The 25,883-nt window shown below is 46.0% G+C and overlaps 1 protein-coding gene across 11 annotated transcripts in view; it reads left to right on the top strand.

The window, feature by feature from the left end:
* The window catches only part of MYO9A (myosin IXA), a 191,262-nt gene that overhangs the window by 105,776 nt on the left and 59,603 nt on the right, over positions 1 to 25,883 (top strand). For all 11 annotated transcript variants that reach the window (XM_062612105.1, XM_062612104.1, XM_062612102.1 and 8 more), the window contains 2 exons: positions 3,279 to 3,395; positions 14,426 to 14,560. In XM_062612105.1, the coding sequence (XP_062468089.1) occupies positions 3,279 to 3,395; positions 14,426 to 14,560 (252 nt within the window). The remainder of the gene's footprint in view (positions 1 to 3,278; positions 3,396 to 14,425; positions 14,561 to 25,883) is intronic.

Here is a 25,883-nt window from a genome sequence, read left to right as displayed (position 1 = left end):
GGATGTGGGTCTGGGCAACCTGATCTAGATGGAGATGTCCCTGCTCACTGCAGGAGGGTTGGACTAGATGAGCTCTGAAGGTCCGTTCCAACCTAACCTGCTCTGTGATTCTCTGATTCTATACACAAAGACAAGCCATATGTATGTAATATATATATTTCAGAGAATAATCACATTTAATGTAAGTAGGATAATAAATACAGGAATAAAGAAATCCCCCAATAAATACAGGAGTGAATGTTTAAGTGCTTTGTTTAAATGTGCTGCTGCATGTGCTGTAGCTTTTTTGCTATAACAATGCCCTCTTTGCATTAGATAGTCCCATACCAGTGACTGGTGTCCCTTAGGGATCCTCAGGGATACTGGGACCAGTGTTGCTCAGTCTTTGTTGACAACGTGGACAGTGGAATTGAGCACCCTCAGCAAGTTTGCTGGCGACACTGAGCTGTGTGGTGCGGTTGATGCACTGGAGGGAAGGGATGGGGTCCAGAGGGACCTGGACAGGCTGGAGAAGTGGGACCATGAGAACCTCAATGAGTTCAGCAAGGCCAAGGGCAAGGTCCTGCCCTGAGTTAGGCCAATCCCCAGCACAAGCACAGGCTGGGGGAGACCAGATGGAGCAGCCTGAGAAGGACTTGGGGGTGTTGGGTGAGGAGCAGCTCCCCATGACCCAGCTTCAGTGTGTGCTTGAGCCCAGACACCCCCGTGTGCTGGGCTGCACCCCCAGAGCATGAGCAGCAGCTCAGGGAGGGGATCCTGCCCCTCTGCTGTGCTCTGGGGAGACCCCCCCTGAAGCCCTGATCCAGCTCTGGGGCAGCACCATGAGAGGGACGTGGAGCTGCTGGAGCGAGGCCACAGGAGGCCATGGAGATGCTGCGAGGGCTGGAGCAGCTCTGCTCTGGAGCCTGCTCTAGTGGAAGGGGTCCCTGCCTGTGGCAGGGGTTGGAACTGGGTGAGGTTTAAGGTCCCTTCAACACAAACCAGGCTGTGGCTCTGTGATTATGAAAGCAGGAAGCGTTCCTGGGTCTTGGCGTTCATCTTTCCCTAGAGTCTGATTTCTCTGGTGTGACAGTGGCACTGATTGTTTCCCAGCTTTATCCATTCACATTAGGCTGAGCTGGAGCATGGGCTCCAGAAGTGGTTATGAAATTTTCTGTTCATCACTGAAATATTCTCCCGCCTTTTGAGAAAATGTAAAAAATAAAAACAGCAGAAAACCCCTCAAACAGCCCATGTTGCTTGTGAGGAAACCTGCAAGCAAACCTTCCCCCAAGGCTTTCCTTCAGTAAAGGGAAGAAAACCAGTTACTGGAAATGAGATCTGTTTGTATTCCAAAATGCAGCCGTTTTCCAATGCTTGTTGGGTAATTGTGACATTTCAGAACTCACGCTCAGTCCTTTAAAGGCTGTAACAAATCCTTTTCATCCTCTTGCTTGTGCATTTTCATCACGCACTTGGGTTTGGTTTGTAGCAATGCTTTTTGGGGGCAAGCGAGTAATTCTTCGTTAATTGTTGCAATAGCTTGGAATTATCCTTGCACTGTGGTTTATCTGACAGTGTTTTATTGCTACTGAGCCGTGGTTAGCAGCATGTGAAGGCTTATGTACACTGTGAGCTTGTGAGCATCCTCGGGGGGGACCACGTTCCTGCCTTCTCCTCTTGCAGCTCAAGAGGGAGAGAAAGCATTGGCAGAACAGCTTGTGTGCATGCTAGAAGGTGCTAGCACAAAAAGTGCAAGGGAAAAGAGATGGGAAAATGCTAGTAGAAGATAAATGATGCTGCAGGAGCTTTATTTTCCTAGGGGTCAGTGAAATTCGGCCGCTCAGATGATGTACCTTGAAGGGAAGGCTGGTGAGAAGCATTTCAAGGCAGTGAGTGACAAGCCACTGATTTGTTCTAGTTCAAGGTTTTATTGAAGTAGTTCTGTGTGAATCTTCTGTTTCCTTATTTATTCTTCTAGAGTGGCTAAAAGGGACTGAAATATAACAGTCATGGCTGGTACTGCAAGGTATTAGTGTGTGCCAAAGCACTGCAGGCCAGCTCAAGGTGATGATTTAAATCAATGAAGAATCATAGAATCCCAGACAGGTTTGGGTTGGAAGGGAGCTTAAAGCTCATCCAGTCCCAACCCCTGCCAAGGGCAGGGACCCCTTCCACTAGAGCAGCTTGCTCCAAGCCCCTGTGTCCAACCTGCCCTTGAACACTGCCAGGGATGGGGCAGCCACAGCTTCTCTGGGCACCCTGTGCCAGCGCCTCAGCACCCTCCCAGGGAAGAGCTTCTGCCTAAGAGCTCAGCTCAGTCTCCCCTCTGGCAGGTTAAAGCCATTCCCCTTGGCTTGTCCCTACATCCCTTGTCCCAAGCCCCTCTCCAGGTTTCCTGCAGCCCCTTCAGGCACTGGAGCTGCTCTCAGGTCCCCCCTTCAGGAGCCTTCTCTTGTCCAGGCTGACCCAGCCCAGCTCTCTCAGCCTGCTGATCACAAGTCACAAGAACATAGATTGCCCTTAAATATGAATTACTACTTTATAGTTACATGTGTAGGTGCCTGTCCCCAGGCAGATGTGTTTGGGATAGTGACACCTGGGTACCCTCATTTCATCTTGGTTTTCATCACTGTTGATCAAGCAAAATCTCTTTGTGTTGTGGCTGGGAGCACCATGGTGGGCTTGGCCCTTCTTCCGAGGCATTATTCCTCTTTCTAGGAGAGCTGTTAGAGGAGCAGTGAATCTCCCTGCTCTGATTTGTAGCTCCCAGTGGCAGTACCTGGAAAACTTCATGTTTTCTTAGATTTACTATAGGGGTTTTATCTTTGCCTTTTGTTACCCTTCTGCTTGTGCCAGGCACTGCCTGACCCAGTGTGTGCTTCCACATCACTTGCTATCATTGCTCTGCAGTGTCCACCCTCCTCTCGCCTTCTGAATAAACTCTTCCAGGTTCCTGATGAAATCTAATTTATATGTTAAATATATATATATATGTTTGGGTTTTTTTTACCTTTCACTGCCAGTGGTGGGATTTATGGTGTGATCTTGTGCGTCATCCGCTTGAATGCACCAAAGGAAAGTGAGCCAAAGTGACGGGCACATCTCCTGGACCTGGGATTGCAACCAACTCTCGATGGTGTGAGGACTGCTGGTTTATGTGACATGAATTCAAAGCACAAACAAAAGCTTTGGCGAGGGAGAAATACGAACGTTGGATGTGGGAGCTTGAGAAGCAAAAACCATTTTAGTGCAGAGCGGGAATCCTTTCCAATTACCTCTTTTCTGATCTCTTTCAGGCTGTGACTGTGAGGAACTCTATGGCTAAATCATTGTACAGTGCCCTGTTCGACTGGATAGTGTTCAGAATTAACCATGCACTACTCAACTCAAAGGACATGGAGGAAAGCACCAAGGTAACGTCTCACCAGCTCTTCTGGCTACCCTCTTGTGCTTTTAAAATAGGTAACTAGGGGATAAAACATTACCCAAGCTCCCAGCAGCAAATTGCTTCACATGAAGTTCCTTTTCCCCCAGTTAATAATTTAGACTGAGTACATCATTATTTTAAGCGTTTGCTGAGCTGGGAAGGATGAAGCACCTCAAACAATATATCCTCAAAGCAGCTGAGGAAGAGGTTTTGTTGTAGCCACAAAAGCCCGTTCCCCCACCCCTTCCAGGAGCAATTCCAAATCATTTTCCTCCTTGTGTGTAAAACTATAGAGCTGTATATAATTGAGGGGAAAACAGGGAAATCTGGCTGATGAGAGGTGTTTTGATGAAGTTGCTCCATAAAAATCATTAGAGGAGGTGTCAGCAAGCACTGAGATACCACATCTGTAATTAGCAGAAAACTAAGATTAGGGAAGAGCAAAGCTGGCGCCGTGCCATGCCACTTTCCCAAAGAGCTGATGGAAGGGATGACATGAAATTTCTTGTCATAGCAGGTAATGGGTGCTGCAGCCATCCCCTCCATAACCTCATGTATTCATCCATGCTCGCCACACTGGGGTGGTGCTGACCCCAGAACACATGGGTGTATGGTTGCATCCATGCAGCATGCGCTTGCAGCTCGCCAGCTCCCCTTGGCTTGGGAATTTTGGGCATGGGCCAGCAGCATGTGTTGTTTTTGGGGGAGAGGGGGTTTGTACATCCAAGCTGAAGCCACAGCTGCCAAAAGGAGGACTGTGTTGCTAAGCACTAACATTATATTTGAATTATGCTGTAGGAGGCTTGTAGTGTAGCTGCTTCTTTATTTAACTCCATAGAAATGCTTGTGGAGAGTAATTATAGACTGGAAATAAATGCACACATAGAGAATTTGGTAATATGCTTTTCTGAGAAGAGAGGTTGTTCAAGTACCATCCAGCGTGTCTTCCGGCTGCACAGGCTTCCTCTCCCTCTGTTTAATGCTTTACCAAAAACGTTGTGCTCTTTCCTGATTTTTTGTTTCCAAGTCATCCAAAGTTCTGTCTGGCCTGTCAGGAAGAGAGCCCACAGCCCTGTTTGTGTATTTGGTGAAGCAGAAAAGGTGGATTTCTTTTGACAAGGAAACGCATCTCAAATACTGATTAATTCTTTTTAATGATCCAATGATTTTTTAAAAGTATCCTCTGTTCCCTAATATTTAAATGCTAACCGAGACTAGAACAGTAATGCTTAGTCAGCATGTCTGAAATAGCAGGGCACAACGGTAGGTGTTTATGGGCCATTAAACTTTGATTCCCAACCTCAAATCTCAGCAGGTAAGAGCCAGAACAACCAAAATTCGTGCTGTTTTCCAGCACTGCCACTGCATATTAACCCTCTGCTGCCTCCGGGTAATGTTCCTGTACAGCATAACCACCTTCCCCTTCCGCGTCTTCCTGTAGCATCTCATGAATTCCTAATTCCCACTGTTCTGAGCCATGGGGGTGCTGATTGACAGCTGATGAACACGAGCCAGCGTGTGCCCAGGCAGGCAGGAAGCCCCCAGCCTCCTGGCCTGTGTCAGCACCAGTGTGGCAGCAGGGCCGGGGCAGGGATTGTGCCCCTGTGTTGGGCACTGGTGAGGCTGCACCTTGAATCCTGTGTTCACTTCTGGGCCCCTCACTACAGGAGAGACATTGAGGTGCTGGAGCGGGGCCAGAGAAGGGCGATGGAGCTGGTGCAGGGCCTGGAGCACAAGTGTGATGGGGAAGGGCTGAGGGACCTGGGGGGTTCAGATGGAGAAGAGAAGGCTCAGGGGGGACCTGATGGCTCCCTCCAACTGCCTGACAGGAGGATGGAGCCAGGAGGGGCTGGGCTCTGCTCCCAAGGAACAAGGGATGGGACAAGAGGAAACGGCCTCAAGCTGCACCAGGGCAGGTTTAGATGGAGCTGAGGAACAATTCCTGCCCCAGAGGGTGCTCAGGCATTGGAACAGGCTGCCCAGGGCAGGGCTGCAGTCACCGTCCCTGCAAGTGTTCACACAGCGTGGAGACGAGGCCTCAGTGCCATGGGTTAGGGGTGGCCTTGGCAGTGCTGGGAACGGTTGGACTGGAGGAGCTGAAAGGGCTTTTCCAACCGGGCTGATTCTGTGATTCTATGGGGTTTTTGCCCAAGATCACACGGTGCAGCCGTAAGATCCAGGTCAGGCAGCAGGTGCTGGGAGTGCTGTTGCCCTTGCACAAGAGCAGATCCACCAGCGCTGGCAAACCCCCAGGACCCGGAGCTGTAGGAATTTGCAGACTCAGACCGGTGGCAAGATCTGTCAGGTTGGTCCTGGGCTGTCCATGGGCCAGGTTTTCTGGAACAGGGAGGTAGTGCACAGAATACCAGGAAATCTGTGCTTCTAGATGGGAGAATAATTAGGTTTATCTTCAGAGACTTCCACTAACATTGATTTTTCACAGGTCCCAGAAATCATGGGAATGCATGAATCCTGCCTGTTGTATGGGTAGAGAGGTTAAAGAAGAGCATTTGTGTGCATTGCACAGAGCTGCACGGAGCAGCTTTGTTAAACATTCACTAGTCAATTTGCTCTCAAGTTGTACAATGTCACCGCCTTTAGCCCCCGAGTTGAGTCCTCACAGCACAAGAGGGAGGAGAAGTGCCTCCTTGGACCTGGCAGAGCTTGGAATAGCTGCTCCTTTGCCCTCAGGGGATAACATCACTGCCAGCAAGCAGCTGAGGGCATTCCGGGCTCTGTGGCTGCTCCTGGGACACCAGCCCACAATCACTGCCCTTCTCTGACCTGGAGGGACCAAGCTGTTGATGTTTAATTTGAGTTTTCCTACCACTTCACAGTCCTTGAAATCCTTTTCAGCTCCTGCTTGCAGGAACCCCAAATGAGGATATAGGTGGTTCTTAATCTCCCATATGTGGTCTTGAGTTTGGGCAGCACCAGCAAGTAATTGGAAGGTGGACTAGGAGAAAGGACATCTCTGATCCTTGCTGTAAAGCAAGATCTCAGCACTTGGATGACGTGTACTTGCTGGCATCTGCAAGCTCCCTCCACCAAAATCTCCTAAACACACCAAGTCTCTGATTTATAATAGAGAAATAGTCCTGCACTTCACCATTAAAGGTTCCTGAGTTTGCAGTGGGTAAGCAACATGCGACTCACCCTGCAGCAGATGTCCTGGCTTAATCCCAGCCCACGCTTGCCACCAGTATTCCTCTGACTTTTAAGATAGATTTTGAAATGATCCTGTAGGTTGTGAAGGTTCAGAAGGTGGTTAAATGATGAATTTTTGCCAGACAGCTTTCTTACATGATAATTGTGTTATGCGGAAGTGCACAAGTCCATGGGTCCTGATGAGATCCATCCACGGGTCCTGAAGGAGCTGGTGAATGAAGTTGTGAAGCCGCTGGCCATCATATTTGAGAAATCATGGCAGTCAGGTGAAGTTCCTGATGACTGGAAAAAGGGAAATATAACCCCCATTTTCAAGAAGGGGAAAATGGATGACTGGGGAATGACAGAGCAGTCAGTCTCACCTCTGTGCCTGGCAAAATCTTGGAGCAGATTCTCCTGGAAGGCATGCTAAGGCACATGAAAATCAACAAGGTGCTTGGTGACAGCCAGCATGGCCTCACTAAGGGGAAATCCTGCCTGACCAATTTGGTGGCCTTCTATAATGGGGCTAAAAGAACTGATGGACAGGGGTAGAGCAGTTGATGTCATCTACCTGGACTTGTGCAAAGCATTTGACACTGTCCCACATGACTTCCTTGTCTCTGAACTGGAGAGACATCAATTTGACGGATGGACCACTGGGTGGATAAAGAACTGGCTGGATGGCCGCACACAAAGAGTTGTGGTCAATGGCTCAATGTCCGGCTGGAGACCAGTAACGAGTGGTGTCCCTCAGGGATCGGTGTTGGGACCGGTCTTGTTCAACATCTTTGTCGCTGCCATGGACAGTGGGATTGAGTGCGCCCTCAGCAAGTTTGCCGATGACACCGAGCTGTGTGGTTCGGTTGATACCCTGGAGGGAAGGAATGCCATCCAGAGGGACCTGGACACGCTTGTGAGGTGGCTGATGCCAACCTCATGGAGTTTAACCATGCCAAGTGCAAGGTCCTACACCTGGGTGGGAGCAATCCCAGGCACAGCTACAGGTTGGGCAGAGAAGAGATTCAGAGCAGCCCTGCAGAGAAGGACTTGGGGGTGTTGGTTGATGAGAAAATGAACATGAGCCGGCTTCAGTGTGTGCTCACAGCCCAGAAAGCAACCGTATCCTGGGCTGCATCCAAAGGAGCGTGACCAGCAGGGCGAAGGAGGTGATCCTGCCCCTCTGCTCTGCTCTTGTGAGACCTCACCTGGAGCATTGTGTGCAGTTCTGGTGTCCTCAACGTAAGAAGGACATGGAACTGTTGGAACAAGTCCAGAGGAGGCCACGAGGATGATCAGGGGCTGGAGCACCTCCTGTATGAAGACAGGCTGAGGAAGTTGGGGCTGTTCAGGCTGGAGAAGGCTGTGTGGAGACCTCATAGCAGCCTTCCAGTATCTGAAGGGGGCCTATAGGGATGCTGGAAGGGACTCTTCATTAGGGACTGTAGTGATAGAACAAGGGGTAACAGGTTAAAGCTTAAACAGGGGAAGTTTAGGTTGGATCTAAGGAGGAAACTAAGTGAGGCACTGGAATGGGTTGCCCAGGGAGGTTGTGAATGCTCCATCCCTGGCAGTGTTCAAGACCAGGTTGGATGAGGCCTTGGGTGACATGGTTTAGCGTAAAATGTCCCTGCCCACGGCAGGGGGTTGGAACTGGATGATCTTAAGGTCCTTTCCAACCCTAATTGTTCTATGATTCTATGATTCTATAAATATAAGACCCCAATCCATCTGAATTCAGAGTGCCTATGGGAGGAGAACTGCATCTGAAGTTGATGAGAAAAATGAATATAGTATCATAGAATCATAAAATGGTTTGGGTTGAAGGGACCTTAAAGCTCATCCAGTCCCAGGCCCCTGCCGCGGGCAGGGACACCTTCCACTAGAGCAGCTTGCTCCAAGCCCTGTCCAACCTGGCTTTGAGTAGTCAAGGATTGTGACCTGAAGGCTGGAGGATGCAGAAAATGACAAATACCTCTAGATGCACTTGAGGCACACGTGTGAAATCTGGGTTTGAGAGCTCTGTGTGCTGTGGAAACACGTGCAGCCACCTCTGCTCCGGCAACATCTTGTTGCTGGGGCAGAGCAGCATTGCCCCAGCCACACAGGACAACCGTGTTGACCAAACTCATGCTCAGCCAAACTGGTGGTGAATTCATCAGTGCGGACCGATTTGGTGAGGAGGCTGTTTTTATCTAGTTAAACCTATTTCATTTCGGGAAGACTGACTGGGTGGTTTGGTGACAGGTGGGAAGACGACCTACATTCTAACAAAGTCCAAATCCTAGGAGAACCTGGGACAATGGGGATGGAGGCAAGTTTCATGTCCCAATACGTGTGTTTATTTGATGTCAGCAGCAAGGAGAAGATCAAAAGATGAAGCTGGGTAAAAAATACAAACATCCAGCCATCGTTCTTCCACTGCTTTTCAAACAAGCATTTGGAAGATGTAAATCAGACCTTTGATATCCAAATTCAGTTAAATGTACAACGAATTATTTTGGGAAAACACAGTGGGATTTGGCTTATCTTGCTTGCTGACAGGATTTCTAGCATATTATTTCTGAACCAAGTTGTGAATAAGTTATTTGATATGGCTCTTTGATGCTTATAGAAGTCCTGCTGTGTATCGCTTTTACTCTGACTCCATTTCCTTGGTCTCTCTCTATCACTTTTAGCTTTTGTGTTCTCCTGATCCCCTACAAACTGAAATTTGACCTTTGTTAATGAGGCTGGAGACTTTTCCTCCTCTTGAGAACTATATTACTAAGCCTCAGAGAGTCTCTTATTTAATTCCCCTTCCATAAATAAGGTTAAGAACTGTTAGAAGTCCATCTCATTGCTTAAAATGTTTATATAGCATAAACTGTAGTGGACTAAAAAGGACTTTTTCCAAGGTTTGTTTTAAGCTTTTCCCATTTGGTTCTTAAGAATTGTTTTAATTTCTTCCTAAATAACCCTGCTGCTGTTTTCAGATGAGGTGCTGCTTTACGTAGTGATGATGGTAAATGTGAATTCATGGCCATGAAGAAAATTCATCTAAATTAATGGCCATGAAGAAAATTCATGGTTGAATTCATGAAGAATTCATGGCCATGAAGAAAATTCATTTAAATTTAATCAACTAGGTAATTCTTGGCTCTCTGACCCGAAACAGAGGAATTGCTGAACACACAAAAATAGTGCACATCTGTTTGTTAGTTTTAGGTCTCAGTTTCCAAATTTGTAGCAAATCACTGCTTCTCACTTTATAGAATAGGTCATCATGTGCAGTGTGATGATGTAAATTGGAGTAGTCCTTTCAGATTTAGTAGTGATGGATTTTGGATTGGGGTTTTTTGTGTGTCTTGGGTTTTTTTTTACAGTGTTGTTTTTAGAATGTTGTAGAGAATTATTTAAAAAAAAATGAAAAAGATAAAAAGTACAAAAATAACAAATAAAAATGTTTCCTCCCAGAATCTGAAGCAAACCTATTTGTGATTGCCAAGCTCTACCTCCGTGGTGGAATGACATCAGCAGGGTGCATCTGGGGTGACATAAATCAGCTCCACCGATCACTGTTTACTGGTGGTTTGGGAATTGGGGAGCACGTAGTTTTGAGACTATCGTTTGCCAAAGGCTGTTAAAGCTCGTGCTCGGTGTTTGAATGTCACGGCTGTGACATTTTTAGCAGAACATGAGGTCACTCTTTATCATCTCAAGCAGAAAGTGCTCACTAACCCAGCGTTCACTCAGGGTTTAAAGATCCTTGTAGACCTACACTTCAAATTACAGGAGCTTTGGTGCAGGTTTGATACGCCGGTGATACAGTCGCTGCTTCAGGCGTATCCGTGCTGCATATTTGTTAATTTTAAATGGTACTTTTGATAAAGGAACAGCATTAGCACATAAACTAGACTTGGCTAGTTGAGGTCTAAATTATAGCCCAACTTTGCATGATTTCCTTACGGTGCTTGTTCAAAGTGTGAGTTTAAAACTGAAGTATTAGAAGATTTATAAATATAAAATTCCTTATATTCAGTATTGGGCTGCAAACTTAAAACCAGCCAGATCACAGGCTTTGCTCAGGCAGGTTAACAAAATAATTTCATTACCACATACCTCAACGGAAAGAAGGGGTTTTCACTTTGCTCTGAGAAATGACTCTGTAGAGGTAGATCTGTGTGGCTTTATGACCCTTTGGCATAGGTGTTATGAGATTTTTTTGGGCTAGAAAGCAGAAAATAGCCATAAATTCCCAATTTCTCACTTTCAACAGTTTTACCAACTTGCATGCATTGACCTCTATTTTGGGAGCTCTGTGATGCTGCCTCCAGTGACAGAGGGCAAAGACCTGATCCTCTGCAGAGCTCTTCCCTAATTTCTTCAGTGTGAAACTCTGCAGAAACCCAACAGTTTTGTAGTCCTGTGCATTTTGCCTGTCGGAGCTTGTTGAATTTTGGGTGCCAGCAAAAAAATATGAAAAGGCAACATTAAAATATCATTTGAATAGAATTCTTTTCAAACTGAAATAGCAGATTTTTTTCTATATAAAACCTTTCTATTTTGCTGTATAAATGTTTTTTCATGTGCACATTTAAATATATTTTGTAGCAGTTTCAACACAGTAAATGAAGCACTGTTGAAGAAAAGGGGGAGGCGTTTTTGTGCTCAGCTATTTCATGTTGAGTTATGTCCAGTGGCAGGGACTTGACTATTCCATGGATAACTCCGGTAGTTCCGTAAGGATTCTGGAAGTGTGAGTGGTTTATTTTCTAAGTCTTGCTTTTATGTAGTGCAATGGAGATTTCTATGTAGGGTAATTTTAGGGAGCTCTTGTGGACTGTAGGGAAAAGCTTGCACAGCAGTGGGGATTTGCTTACACACTGTGGATGGGAAAAAAGCCACTTTGTCCTGTTGCCATCATCACTTTTTCCATGTATAACATAGATAAAAGATGAGCAACAAGTTTCAGAAGAATTCTAGTGAAAATAAACCAACAAAAAAGATGAAGTAGAAGATTTCTGCTTGTTAGGGTGTCATTTATGAGTGTATTTGTGAATAAAAGGGTTACCGTGTTCATTGGCACACGCAGGAAAAGGAAGGTTGACCCTTGGGAAGCAGTGAGTAGAGCACATCCCTCTGCCAGCCTCATTCCTTGGTCCAGTGGCTTCCCAGTTTCCACCTTCTGGTCAAATGACTGCTTCTCGTGGGTGTTTTGCCAAGTGATGCAAAGTTACAGGAAGCTGGCCAAGGACCTTCAGTAGTTATCCATGTCTTGTCATGGGTGGGGGAAAGGAGGTAGCGTCTGTCTGGCCCCGGAGTAAGGAGAAAAGCCTGGATGAAAGATAAAATAGCCGAAGACCTCTTGGGAAAATGGGTGGGATTCTTATTGTGCTTCTATGCTTTCTCAATTTTGTTTTCACTTGTTCTGATAGCCAAAATCCAGATCACACCAAGCTTCAACTCACAACCCGAGTGGCTGCTCTGCCCGCAGAGCAGGGCACAGAAATGGACCCGTGGTGGCTGCTCTGCCTGCAACCACTGGGTCTGTTCCAGCTGTAGGTGGTTCCCTGGTCAGGAGTTGAGCACAGAAGGAATATTTTCCTCCCACTTTATGTGATGTGTTGAAAACAGACTAACTGCAGCACAGAGAGGCTTCCGGATAGTCTGGTTTGTATTACTGGTGATGGAGTTAGGCTGGTTTTAGGGTGGTCATCTTAGGTAATCCAGAGTACAGATAAGACCAGTAAAATTAAAAGCAGAGTGCCTGCCAGCTCTCAGGTTCTTCTGAGGTGTTTCTGCCTCTTGCTTGAGGCTTGGTTCATCTGACCAGTGCTAGTGCTTTTACCTCTCTTACTGTTCTATTTAGTTAATTGTAAGGTATGAGCAGAGCCTGTGTATGGGTGAGGTGGCTTTGGTTAGACCCTGGAGCGTGGCTCACAAGCGAGCTGCTGGTGGAAATCTCTGTGCATGTGTCCTTCAGGCATATAGAAAACCTTGGTGCACCCACATCTTGATGAGCATCTTGAGGTCATTGTAAGTTAAAGAGGAAACCAAACGGGCTTTAGCTCTTCAGTTTGGAGAAAAGGCTGTGGTGGGATATGGTGGAGGTTTGCAAAATCATTAGAGGTGGAAAAAAAGGCAATTTAGAACTGTAACTCACCAAATCCTTATGTTAATAGGGGCTGATTTGGTAAAAGCACACCTCTATCATGGACTTCTAGAAGGTGGCCTGGTAGGCTGTGAGAGATCATAGTGTCACTAGTGTCAGTGGGTTCAAAACCTACATGGTTTAGTGGTGCTCTTGGCAGTCCTTGGGGTAAAGGTTGGACTTCATGATCTTAAAGGTGTTTTCCAACCTGGTTTGTTCTATGATTCTATGTATCTTAAGTGTCACATGCATGCAAAAAAGTGTCACTTACCAACCCATCAATGTCTGTGTCAGGTCAGGGATCTCTCAGCCTTGATGGGTAAGTTAGACAAGCAGCCCTGCTCAAGGGGAGATCACCACCACCACGTGGCCAGCTGCTATGGAGAGAACTCAGTGGCCCCTAATGGCTGCAGATATTTATAGTGTCAAGTAGCTGATATTTCAGCTATTATATCAGATTTTCTGCTGTGTTCATAGAATCAGAACCCCAGACTGGTTTGTGTTGAAGGGACCTCAAAGCTCCTCCAGCTCCAACCCCTGCATGGGCAGGGACCCCTTCCACTAGAGCAGCTTGCTCCAAGCCCCTGTGTCCAACCTGGCCTTGAACACTGCCAGGGATGGGGCAGCCACAGCTTCTCTGGGCACCCTGTGCCAGCGCCTCAGCACCCTCACAGGGAAGAACTTGTTCCTTATATCTAACCTGAACTTCCCCTGTTTCAGTTTGAACCCATCACCCCTTGTTCTATCGCTACAGTCCCTGACGAAGAGTCCCTCTCCAGCACCCTTGCAGTCCCCTTCAGACAATAGGAGCTGCTCCGAGGTCTCCATGTTAATGCATTTTCAGGCACTTATCAGCCCTGCATCCAGCCAAACTGTTCCTTTTGGTGCTGAGTTCTCCCTGATAGCCTCACACAATAGGATTAACTTCAGTTTGAGCTGCTTGCTGAGTGTCTGCCTTGACCAACGTTCAGTTAGTTCAGATAGGAGGAGTGCATCTGTCACACAGGATGGGATGTCCTGCTGCCATGGTTGGGATGGTGGGCTGGGAGGAGTGTGGGGCTGGTCTTGTAGAGCATTTCTGGTGTCCTAGCGCCAGAGCCGGGGGCTCTGAGACAGCATCCATGGGAAATGAGGCCTGGTTCCCTTCCCTGCACAGAGACCTTCATTCAAGGCAGTTCCAGACTTACTTTCCTTTATTGCAATGGATTATTTCCCTGCAAACCCTGCTGTGCTCCCAATACGCCTTGCTCCCAGCATCCAAAGGTGTTTCTTTGGGAGGCTTGCAGCTGGAGTGTATTTGCTTAGACACCCTCCATTCACCTTGTAGGCGTGTTTCTGTGGACTGTCTTCATGGTGTAAGCCTTTTTTTCCCAACCCTATACCCATTTTTCCCTCAAAAGATAAATACTGTCTTAGATTCAATAGAATAACTTGGAACTGGGTTCAGGTTTCTTCAAAGATGGCAATTTACCTATAAATTAAAGAATACACCAACTCTTAAATTACTTTTCTTTTAGAAAAAGGCCTGATATCTGCAGTTCCATGTTGTGTCTCTGATGTCTCCCTTTGTCTCAAGGTGAAGTCTTCCAGATGGCGTAATACTGGCAATTCCAGTAAAAATTAAAAGTCTGGCTATTAAGTATGTTTAATTCCATCTGAAAGCTTTTGATTATGTACAAATAATCTATTTGCTTTCTGTGGTTTGTTTTTAATCTTCATTGTTACTTTCCCTGCAGACTCTGTCTATTGGAGTACTTGATATTTTTGGGTTTGAAGACTATGAAAACAACAGTTTTGAGCAATTCTGCATTAACTTTGCCAACGAGCGCTTGCAGCACTACTTTAACCAGCACATCTTTAAACTTGAACAGGTAAGTCTGGAAATGAGTGTTGATGTGAGTTTGTGACGCCAATAAGAAAGTTCTTAAATTGTCCCTTTAATTCTCTTATGTTAAAGACTGTGCACTGATTTCTTCAACTTTAACTTCTAATTTATCATATGACTTATTGCTACCTTATTGCAAAATAAAATCCAGCCAGAGATTTGGTGGTTTTAAATGAGTGGTTTGGGATACAAGTGTCCTCAAACATCAGGAAGACCTTGACTGTTCTCTTCCATCTCCGTGTTCAGAGGGCTCATCCATTTGTGGGGAGGGAGGAAATGTCACCCTCGTATATGTTCTCCAAGGTCAGACTTGAGATCCTTATGACCTCCAGCAGCCATGGCAGATTAGGAAAGGCTGGACTTTAAGCTTTGCTTTAGGTTTGTTAAGACTGTGTGTTGCTTTCCAGCCTCAGATGAATGTGCTGTAAGCGAGAGGTAACAAAAATAACAGCCCTTAATTTAGCAGGTAACATAGACACAGGCTGGTATGGTCTGTTTATTAGGATGGGAGGAGGATTCTTCAAACATAATTTGTTATCTAAAAACAAGTGGGACAAGAGAGCTGCTAAACATGTTGTTTCATGGATGCACAACAAACAAGAGAGCTGCATAATAAATATGCTATAGACCTTCAAAATGCCTTTTTCTTCCCATGCCAGCCTGCATGCCCTGCCTTCAGGTGAAATTCTTCTTTGGGTGAGGTCAAAGGAAATGCTCCTTGTTATTAGTTTCAGTAGGGCTGTGCTCTGCAGCCTAAGTCAGCTGAGATCAAAGAATTAAACCAGCCCTTCCCAGAAACCCTGATAGTTTCATTCGGGCCTCCACAGTGTCATAAGAGATCTGAAAAGTCAGTAAGAGAAGCCTGCTCAAATATGAGGATGGTCACAAATAAGCAACGTAACCCTGGGTGGATCATTTGGGGGATATTTGAGCTGGAATTTGATGCTTCTCTTTTTTGTTGGTGGGGTTCTGGTTTTGCTCAAGAAGGGGAGCAGAGCTGCTCAAAACCATTTTATTTCCATTTTTTAACTGGTCTTTGTGTTCTGCAGCCTGCTCTGAGCAGTTGGTAGAAAAACCTGCCTGTATTTCTAGGAACAGGTCTAGTTGACTGTTCTCCACCATAAAAATGCAGACTAAAAGACTATTGCGAAGCCAGTATAGCTTTTTTTTTCTATAAAGATAACAACACACTTTCTAGAAGAGACCTGGGGAGGGAGGCCCCTTGCTGAAAGCTGGATGAGACCGCAGTGGGGTGGGATTTCAGACCACTTGGGTTTCGGCTGGCTTCACAGGGGCAAGCCAAGATGCTGTCATCCCTAAGGGAGTTCCTGTGCTTGGGCTGGGATTTCTTAGCAGGTCAGTGCTCCTTCTCGGGCCTGCGGTATACGCAGAGCTCCTGATTGCAGCAATCTGTAATTCTCCTCAGACTGGCTTCTAACCAATGACCTAATTAGTTTTCTCCTATAAATCTGTCAAGCACATGAAGTCATTAGTGAGGATTTGCTGTATGGATGAGCAGAGCAGTTGTGGAGGCATCCAATTGCAAAGGGCTCATTCCAATTCTTACTGCGGGAGAACGTCATCTGTCTAGGGCTGGAGCACTGCAAGCTCTGCTTGGGGAAAATACTGTTGTCTCTACATAGTTTGCTTTCTATAATTGTAAATAAGCTCTACAGCTGCATGAGCACTAATTCTTGGTTGAATTATTTACATGGCTTAATCATTTACTTTTCCTCTTCTTGGAATTATGTGCTGCATGTGGAGGAGTGGATTTGATGGAAAGAAAACAGATCATGCATATTCAGATCTTGGGGGTTCGGAATATCCTTCCTTCCTAGCTGGCCCAAAGATTAATCTGGTTTTTAATGGTAGCTGTCAGTCTGCAGATGAAAACCAAGTAGTTGATACTGTGTCTCAAGATGGCAATTAGTTCTACTACTTTGCATTGTGAATTTGTCTGAGATATTTGTGGCTTTACAAGGGCCTATTTGGTGTCTTGGTGGCTGAAAAACAAGTTGGTGATGGGCACGTGAAGTGGAGGGATCCTCTTCTGCATCCAGAGATAGGCTTGCTGTATCTCCGAAGCTTGCAGGAGGCTGGAGACAGATTCTGAAGTATATGGACACTTCTGCTAAAAGAAATGAGAAATTTAAGTATTTGCTAAAAACTGTAATGGAATTTGTGTGCAAAACCACAGAGTGTTCTCATGGCTGTGTTGGTGTGTACCGTGATGTAAGTGTTGCTGTGGCATGCAGATGTTATGGAAACCAGAATACCTACCACAGAGTAATCTCACAGAGGCGTGGGATTACTTGAACCTTTCTTTTCCTTTTCTTCCTGGTGAAATCTAATGCAATGTGCCTGGTGGGTCTCTTTTTAAACCTTCTGTCTGAAGACGACACTATTCCCTGTGGTTGCAAACAGCTGCCCAAGGCATCCTCAGGAGCCTGGCTTCAGCCTGATGCCTCTTATAAATACAGCTGCTGCCATGTTGTGCACCAAGAGCATGCAAAGGCCTTTGCAATAGCAACCTCCTCTCTTTGAGCCAACCATGAAAATAAGGATGATGTCTCTCTGCCTGCTGTTTGTAGTAAAATAGGAGGAAAAGGAAAAAATGGCAAATGTGAGAGTTCTGCCTTGGATAAAGAGAATTATTGATGTTCTTTTACAACTTTCTTTTTAAATCAGCTATCCTGGATTGCGAAGGAAGATTTAGTGGTGGTTCATGATAGCAGATGATGGAATAGTACAAGAAAGACAAGCCCTAACCGGGCTGTAAAGCCCAGGCTTATAAATCTTGGCCTATCTGTATAGGCAAATATTGGTTTGGGACTGATAATGACTCTTAATCTAGAAAGATTGCTATTGCAGGAAACAGCTTGCAGCCTGCCCCATCACATAGTAAGGGTGGCTTTCTCCTCCCTATGTACCTCACAGGTTTGTGTGGTGGAGGTTGGAAAAGGGGCTGTAGTTAGTGGCTGCAGGTGCTGCCTGATTCAGTGCTTGCTCCGTGTGGTGGGAGGATGGAGTGTCCTTCACCAGGCTCCACACAGAATGCAGACACGTTTAGCTTTGCAGACAGCATGATTTCATCCCTCCTTGGGCTGATGACTTCAGGTGAGATGACCCCATAGCTCTTGGACGCTTAGGTGCTATCAGAGCATCACACTGCAGCAGTGGTTCTCTGTTCCCTGGTGGCTGATCCATCCCCCTGTCCTTGAGTGGCCTCCTCAAGCAGATAAGACCAGAGCTGTCCTGACCTCCAGATGTCCTTCAAATAACACCCAGGTGAAGATGTAGTTTGGAGATCACCAGTAACATCATACCCATGATAGGAGTTCCCCAAGCTTCTGGATCTTTGGCAGTTTGAAGGCCAGGAATAAAAGGTTTTATTTCTCAATATATCCCATTCTCCAAACTGTTATCTTAGACCTCACTGATCTTGCCCCATCCCTGCTGAGGCTCACTTGGTGCTCCACTTTTCGGTTACCCTCATTCACCTTTCCCTGTTTCAGCTGCTGCTTTGCAGAAGTTGAGAAGTTATTAATTCATAAGGGGGCTGGAGCACCTCCCATATGGAGATAGGCTGAGAACACTGGGGCTGTTCAGCCTGGAGAAGAGAAGCTGCGTGGAGACCTCAGAGCAGCTTCCAGTGCCTGAAGGGGGCTGCAAGGATGCTGGAGAGGGACTCTTCATTAGGGACTGTAGTGACAGGACAAGGGGTGATGGGCTCAAACTGAAACAGGGGAAGTGCAGGTTAGATATAAAGAAGCTCTTCCCTGTGAGGGCACTGAGGCGCTGGCACAGGGTACCCAGAGAAGCTGTGGCTGCCCCATCCCTGACAGTGTTTAAGGACAGGTCAGACAGATCCTTGGTCAACATGGTCTAGTGGAAGGTGTCCCTGCCCATGGCAGAAGGGTTGGAACTGGATGATTTTGAAGTCCTTTCCAACTAAAACCATTCTGTGATTCTGTGATTCATCCTGTAGCTTTCCATCCCACAGGCATTGCTGTTTAAGTTCTTTACTACCCCATTTTCTGTCTGTTCTTTACCTGCCAAACCTCAATTTCGAGGACATCCTTTTGTTTTTAAAAAATGATGAATAACTGGGGTTGAGACTGAGAAAAATATTTGGAATGTGATCGACTGGCTTGAAGCGAGGTATTGAGCAGAGTCTGTTTTCTGGTGGGGTCCCTGGTGAGTTGGTGTCCCAGCCAGCAAAGCTTGGCCTGCTCAGATAAACTTAATTCCATAAAGATAACTCGTCCATACGAAATGGTTGTTCAGCATTGAAAGCTCAGTAAATATTTAGGGAGAGCTATAGGTTTTACTGGTCCTGTGCAGTAGGTGGAGAAATCTGAGGGTCCAGACTAAATCCTGAACATTAAAACAACCTGTTCATCACTGTGGCAGTGGATTGATTACAGAAAAGCATTGATTTGTCATAGAAATTGGTGATAGGTTGTTTGTTCAGTCTGGGAAATGACTGTGATGCCTTCGATGCTTTCAGGCATCTTGGAGGGTTTCTCAGGCCGTGCTCCTCTGTCCCCAGCTGCTTTTCAGGGCGTTTAGAGAAAATAAAATATGAACATTTATAATAACAAGGTGCACAAGTTGTTGAGTTATTATTTGGCAATACACCATCATACATAACTCACATTTGGGGGGGGGGGGGGGGGGGAGAAAGGATGCTTAGAGTTAAGAATTATCTTTAGGATAGAAAGATTTCAAATTCCAGGATTGAAATGAAACACGGCTCTTGTCATCATCAGTCCCCCAAAGCATTGGCTTGGATCCTTCCCCTTCTGGGCTGGGTGCAGGGGGGCTTCATTTACCACCCCCTTGTTCCTGGAGTTCTCCAGATGATGAAGAGTCACAATATATAATAACTATATAATACAGAATCACAGAGTCACAGACTGGGTTGGGTTGGAAGAAGATGAGTAGGAAACCTTGAAAACCCTGTAAAATCATTCAACCAATCCAGAAAGAAGTCATACTGAGACAGAACTGGATCGTCCATTCTGACCACAGCTCTTTTCCTAGGCCCTTTATTTCTTCTCCTTTTTTAATTTCAGTGGCAAGAAGCGAATCTGCCAGCAGATCATGCAGCATCTTCAGGCTCTCGCTTCTCCTGGCTGTTGTAAGAGCAGCTTGGGAAGAAGGATGGGACCATGGCAACATGTGTTTTGTCATGCAAAACAAATTGCCCAATTTTGAGAGCAAAATGTGATTTATGACAAACCCACCACTGCCACTGAAGCATAGGGAGCTCTTTGAGCTCAGAGATGGATGGAGCATGTACAGCCACATACAAGCACTGGACTGAACCTACTATTTCAAAACACTTTCTTTGATGCTCCATCCCTGGTGGTGTTCAAGGCCAGCTGGGACAGAGCCTTGGGTGACATGGTTTAGTGTGAGGTGTCCCTGCCCATGGCAGGGGGTTGGAAATGGATGATCTTAAGGTCCTTTCCAACCCTAACTATTCTATGATTCTATGATGGACAGTCCAAATTGCAATAAATTAAAGTCTCAGGCTTCATACATACAGGGGATGGGAGGATCACAGAATCCCAGGTTGGAAAGGGCCTCAAGGATCATCTGGTCCAACCTTTCTAAGCAAAGCATGACCTAGACTGGATGTCCCAGCTGAATCTTAAGAGTGTCCAATGTTGTGGGGTCCACCACTTCCCTGGGGAGATTCAGCCTCAAAGCAAAAGCAAATTCACTTGCCAGTTGCTGAGGAGCAGTTGAGTCCCTCAAAGGAGAAGACCTTCTCCATCTCAAGAAGCACCTCTGCTTCAAAGCCTTCTGCCAGCCCTCCAGAAGTGGTTAGCAGCTTACAGTGGGCAGCAGAAGAAATGCAAGGCAAGGTTGTTTATCAGAACCCCTGCAGTGCCAGGCGTTATGGTTTAAATAGAGCAGCTTATAAACCTGTTTATAGGTGGTGTATTTATGGAGCCTGTGGATACGTATTTATATACACTGTGCCTGTGGGCAAATGATGAAAACAATGTATGCTACCTTTATATTTTTATGTATATGGCTGTGTGTATAAATTCCTTTTCTGCTTAAATTGAGATCAGACATAAAAATCCTTGTCCATAAATGAAAGCGCTGCCGTCCCCTTCTGGAGGGGTGTCGGGAACTTGAGGCATCCGTGCCGTCTGCAGTGCAGAAGCGCCGGCACCAAAGCAGACATTGGGCTTGTTCAGTCAGGAACTCTCTAATAATAAGGTTTTCCCATTTTAAGGATTTCTCATTCCAAGCGCACTTTAATTCTCAAACTGTAGTGGGATTATTCTGCTGGGACTGGCTGAAGATGCCTGCCTTTGCTGAGCAAGCAAGTAACGCTCCGTGGGATGGATTAATTCTTGGATGCTGGGCAGATCTCTCCTGGATGGAGATTCCCCCACGCCTTGCTGCCATTTCCAGCCTTGGAAAAGCTTTCTCAGGCTCCCTAAAATGGATTTTAGGATACGTACATACTTATACAGACATATCCAGAAAGGAGGTTTTATAAGGTTTAGCTCCTTTAGTTGATTATAAAAAAATGACCTATTTTAATGTAACTTTTACAGCATTAAATATTATGTTCTTTCCTGGGAGGTTTTCAATGGAGTTTGCAGAATACTGCTTTGGTTTTGAGCTTTTTGAGGCATTATTCGTATCTCTTTGTCCTGATGCGTTGCAAGGTTGATGTTTCCTTGTTACTGGGTAAGCAATGAAGACAGAAACAATTTGTATGCTTGAGATGAGTGGCTCTAAGCTTGTATTTGCAAAGGTTTATATTGCTGTGGCTGTCAGATTGACTTGTAATAGTTTTTTAAGTATATTTGGAGGTTATTTGAAGCTGCACAAGTCGGTTTGGGCTGGAGAGGCGTGGAAGGAAGCTTAATTCCGAGTTTCTCACTTTGCAAATGTTGCCAGAAGCTGAAGCAGACGGTGTTAGAGTCAAGAAGTGAGGAATTTCACACCCTTCTGTTTAGTTGTGAGGTTTTAGGCAAAATATATACATTTAGGCATCCAAAAGTATCTGCCTGTCGATCACACTGGAGCGTATGGCCCTGGATTACATGAGTTTGTGTGATAGGAACAGGATGGGAAGCATTCCCACATACAGCTACACTGGAAAAAATGGGTGCTTCAGTTGATTTCCCACTTTATTTGGGGATTTTTCATTGTGTAAAGAAGGCTTTTCCTATGCTTTGATAGTGAAAGCCTCAGGCAGATAATCTCCTGGGGCTTATCTAGTGCTGTCTGGGAGGAGGTGAATGAGCTGATGGGGTTTTCCTCTTCTCTTGCAATTTATTTGAGCATTCCTGAAGCAGGCATTGCCATGCTTTGTGGGGGGAAATGCCGTATTCCCCTTGCACATTGTTCCATGCAAATAAAGCAACCATTTTGGTTTACATTTTCTACTTAATATGCTTTAATTTCCTAATTGGATTTGATAAAAGCTGAAACCACACTACATACCCTGCCCTCATAGCAGCCTTCCAGCATCTGAAGGGGGCCTATAAGGATGCTGGAGGGGGACTCTTCATTAGGGACTGTAGTGACAGGACAAGGGGTAAGGGGTTAAAACTGAAACAGGGGAAGTTTAGATTGGATCTAAGGAAGAAATTCTTTCCTGTTAGGGTGGTGAGGCACTGGAATGGGTTGCCCAGGGAGGTTGTGAATGCTCCATCTCTGGCAGTGTTCAAGGCCAGGCTGGACAGAGCCTTGGGTGATATGGTTTAGTGTGAGGTGTCCCTGCCCATGTCAGGGGGGGTGGAACTGGATGATCTTAAGGTCCTTTCCAACCCTAATGATTCTATGATTCTATGGTTCTATACTACGTTTCACCCCTCTCTTTGCCATCAACTTTCATCATCGCCAGGAAAGAGCTGGGAGCATCATCTGTGTCTTTGGGTTTTAAATGTTATTTTCTGGGCCTGCTTCCCAATTGTCAGGGCAATCTCCCTCTGTAACCCTACATCTGCCTCCTGAGCACTGAAATGCTGAGATACTGGTGTGGCTCTTGGCTTTCAGGCTGTGTGAAGGAATTCCCAACACGCTCCAGGACTCTTGAAACCATGGCATATTTTGTACTTTTCATATTCCATCCCAGGGCAACAAATCTCATCTATCTTAGAAAAACTCACATCCTTTGTACTCAGGCCTGATTTCTTCACTGCTTTTCAATCTGCATTTACTAATCCCTCAGTTTTGTGCTTTGAGACAGATGGGCTTTAAGACTTACTATGATTTTTATTTTGTGTTTTGATCACGTCTCTCCTCTTTCATTTCTTCTCTGGGTTTCCATGCTCCTCTTCTCTTCTATTTTTCAAGGCTCTGATCAGTCCCTCCAACACCTCTTCACTTTACCATATGATCTGGGGGAGCACCAGCCCCCAGAGAGCCAATACTGTAGATAAGTGTGAGCTTCAAAATCGTATTTAATGCTTTCCCCTTTAATCCTGTTTTTTAGCATTTGGTTTGACTTATTGTTGGCCACAGCTGGATATGGAAGAATTCATAATAGAGCATGTGTGGATGTGTAGAGCTCTTCCCAGATGCTGTTGGGCTCAGGCGTATTTTCTCCCACTCAAGATACATAAACCTTTAATTCTGCTGTGGATTAGAGGGTGTTTCTGTTTGGTGCAGCACAAAATCAAGTCCTGATAACGGAACTGATCCAACGCTCCTGTAAAGATAATGGAACTTGTTTCTTGTACAAGAAACCTGGAGAGGGGCTTGGGACAAGGGCCTGCAGGGACAGGCCAAGGGGAATGGCTTTAACCTGCCAGAGGGGAGACTGAGATGAGCTCTTAGGCAGAAGCTCTTCCCTGTGAGGGTGCTGAGGCACTGGCACAGGGTGCCCAGAGAAGCTGTGGCTGCCCCATCCCTGGCAGTGTTCAAGGGCAGGTTGGATACAGGGGCTTGGAGCAAGCTGCTCTAGTGGAAGGGGTCCCTGCCCGAGGCAGGGGTTGGAGCTGGAGGAGCTTTAAGGTCCCTTCAGCCCAAACCAGGCTGGGATTCTTTACACGTTCGGCTATAGAATTACAGATGTTTTCTTTTCCTAGAAGCAGTGTTTCCATCAAGCCTTGTGTCCCAGCTGGGAAGTTTTCCTGATGCTGAGCAAATGGATTTTAATCTTAAATTCATTTTTCTGTGGCACATGAGCAGTGTTTGTTCTCTGGGGTTAGCTGCAGGCGGGCAGGGTTTCTCTTTAGCAGTGCTTAGCTATCTCCTTCCCAGAGTTCCTTTCATTTCATAAAAACGTTGGCTATTCTGACCCATTCTGTTAATTTGGTAGCCCAAGTTTTACATGCTGGTATGTCTCAGATAATGCTGTGTGATATTTAGTAAAGACTTATGCTTGTATTCTGAGGATACACGTTTTAATGTCTGGATGGGCTTTTTGTATCTTCCTTTTTTGGTGTTTGAACATCACAAATTAGGTTTTATCCAGATCAGCCTGAGTCTTTTAAGTTCTAAAAAGCATCCCTTATGAACAAGAAAATCTCAGACAAATACTGGCCTTTCGGATAGGCCACCTCACTGCTTAGCACATCTTTCTAAATGTTGAATGCAATAATAAAGTACATGTATAGAATCATGGAATCAGCCAGGTTGGAAAAGCCCTTTCAGCTCCTCCAGTCCAACCGTTCCCAGCACTGCCAAGGCCACCCCTAACCCATGGCACTGAGGCCTCGTCTCCACGCTGTGTGAACACTTGCAGGGATGGTGACTGCAGCCCTGCCCTGGGCAGCCTGTTCCAATGCCTGAGCACCCTCTGGGGCAGGAATTGTTCCTCAGCTCCATCTAAACCTGCCCTGGTGCAGCTTGAGGCCGTTTCCTCTTGTCCCATCCCTTGTTCCTTGGGAGCAGAGCCCAGCCCCTCCTGGCTCCATCCTCCTGTCAGGCAGTTGGAGGGAGCCATCAGGTCCCCCTGAGCCTTCTCTTCTCCATCTGAACCCCCCAGGTCCCTCAGCCCTTCCCCATCACCCTTGTGCTCCAAGCCCTGCTCCAGCTCCATCGCCCTTCTCTGGCCCCGCTCCAGCACCTCAAGGTCTCTCCTGTAGCGAGGGTCAGAACTGGAGACAGGATTTGAGGTGCAGCCTCACCAGTAGATGTGTATCTATACACATATATGGGCTTTTTGTCTGCTAAAGAGACACAAGGTGAAGTCACTCACTCCCTTCTCTCCCGGACTTCAGCCCAGTCAGAAAGACCCATGCTGACCTGGCTATTGCAGTGAGTGTGTTGAAGCAGCCCCAAGAGCACAACCCTGCTGTGATCTGGGTTATGGCCTTTGAGGGGTGATTATACTCATGCTGGTGGGACGAGTCCCTTCGGTGATGTGCAGGGCCAACGTTAACATGCTGCCAACATCATCATGGTCGGCAGCAGGATTTGGGAAGCGTTAGTCTGCTCATGGTGGCTCTACAGGTCACCTGGGGAGCAATCAGTAGCATCTCACCCAATAATGACAGGAAAATATGAAGCTGCCGGACTCTAAAAAAGCCTGAATTTTGGGGTCTTTGCTCAATTCCTTCTGCCAAGTTTGGGAGCTCAGTGCTCTCCTCTCCAGTGAGCTTGTATCACTCCACCTTCCAGCAGAGCACGTTTCAGCTATCCAGGGATGGGAGGACTAAATCCATACATTCTTGTTGGGAGTAAGGATGCCAGAAATAGAACTCTCTGGACTTCACTGCACTAGAAACTTTTGCAGATAGTGGTAATGTCAGTGGTTTGGTTCTTGATGTAAAGATGGTCTTTTAGGAATAGGACATTTGGATTTTCCCCTAAACATAATTTAGTTCTACATTAAGGTATAAATTTAAACTGTTTTTTTAATTAACCTTCAGTTTGTGGCTTTTTTTGTTTGTTTGAATGGTCTGGAAGTGTTTTGTATTGTCTTCATCTTGACTGTTTCTTAAATGAAAACCTGATGTTGTTTGGATCTAATTCCTTAATATTCGAGTGCTCTGCAAGGAGCCTTGATTCATGAAGGATGGCAGAGACTTGATCGTCGTGCTCAGAAGTGAGGGAATATTTTGGAAGTAGCTTTTAAGTAGCTAAATTCTGCAGAAAGACAGTCATCGGAAGATGAATATAGAAGATTAAAACTGAAACTTGAGTTTTTTATCATAAACATTTGGACAGCAGTGATTTTACTGCAGAGCTTCTGCCTTTATATGGACAACTTGCACTGTGTTCTGCAGACCAACAAACACCTAGGGAATCCTATTCCTCAATCTCAAAGCTGTAAGTATTTCTCCTGGGCTGCGATTCTGCAGGGAAACAAACCAATAACT

This window comes from Pezoporus occidentalis, unplaced genomic scaffold, assembly GCF_034315485.1.
Source record: "Pezoporus occidentalis ecotype Australia unplaced genomic scaffold, CSIRO_AGI_Poc_V1 ctg159, whole genome shotgun sequence".
Taxonomy (NCBI): domain Eukaryota; kingdom Metazoa; phylum Chordata; class Aves; order Psittaciformes; family Psittacidae; genus Pezoporus; species Pezoporus occidentalis.
The sequence above is the reverse complement of the archived record's forward strand: the minus strand, read 5'-3'. Positions and strand labels throughout refer to the sequence as shown.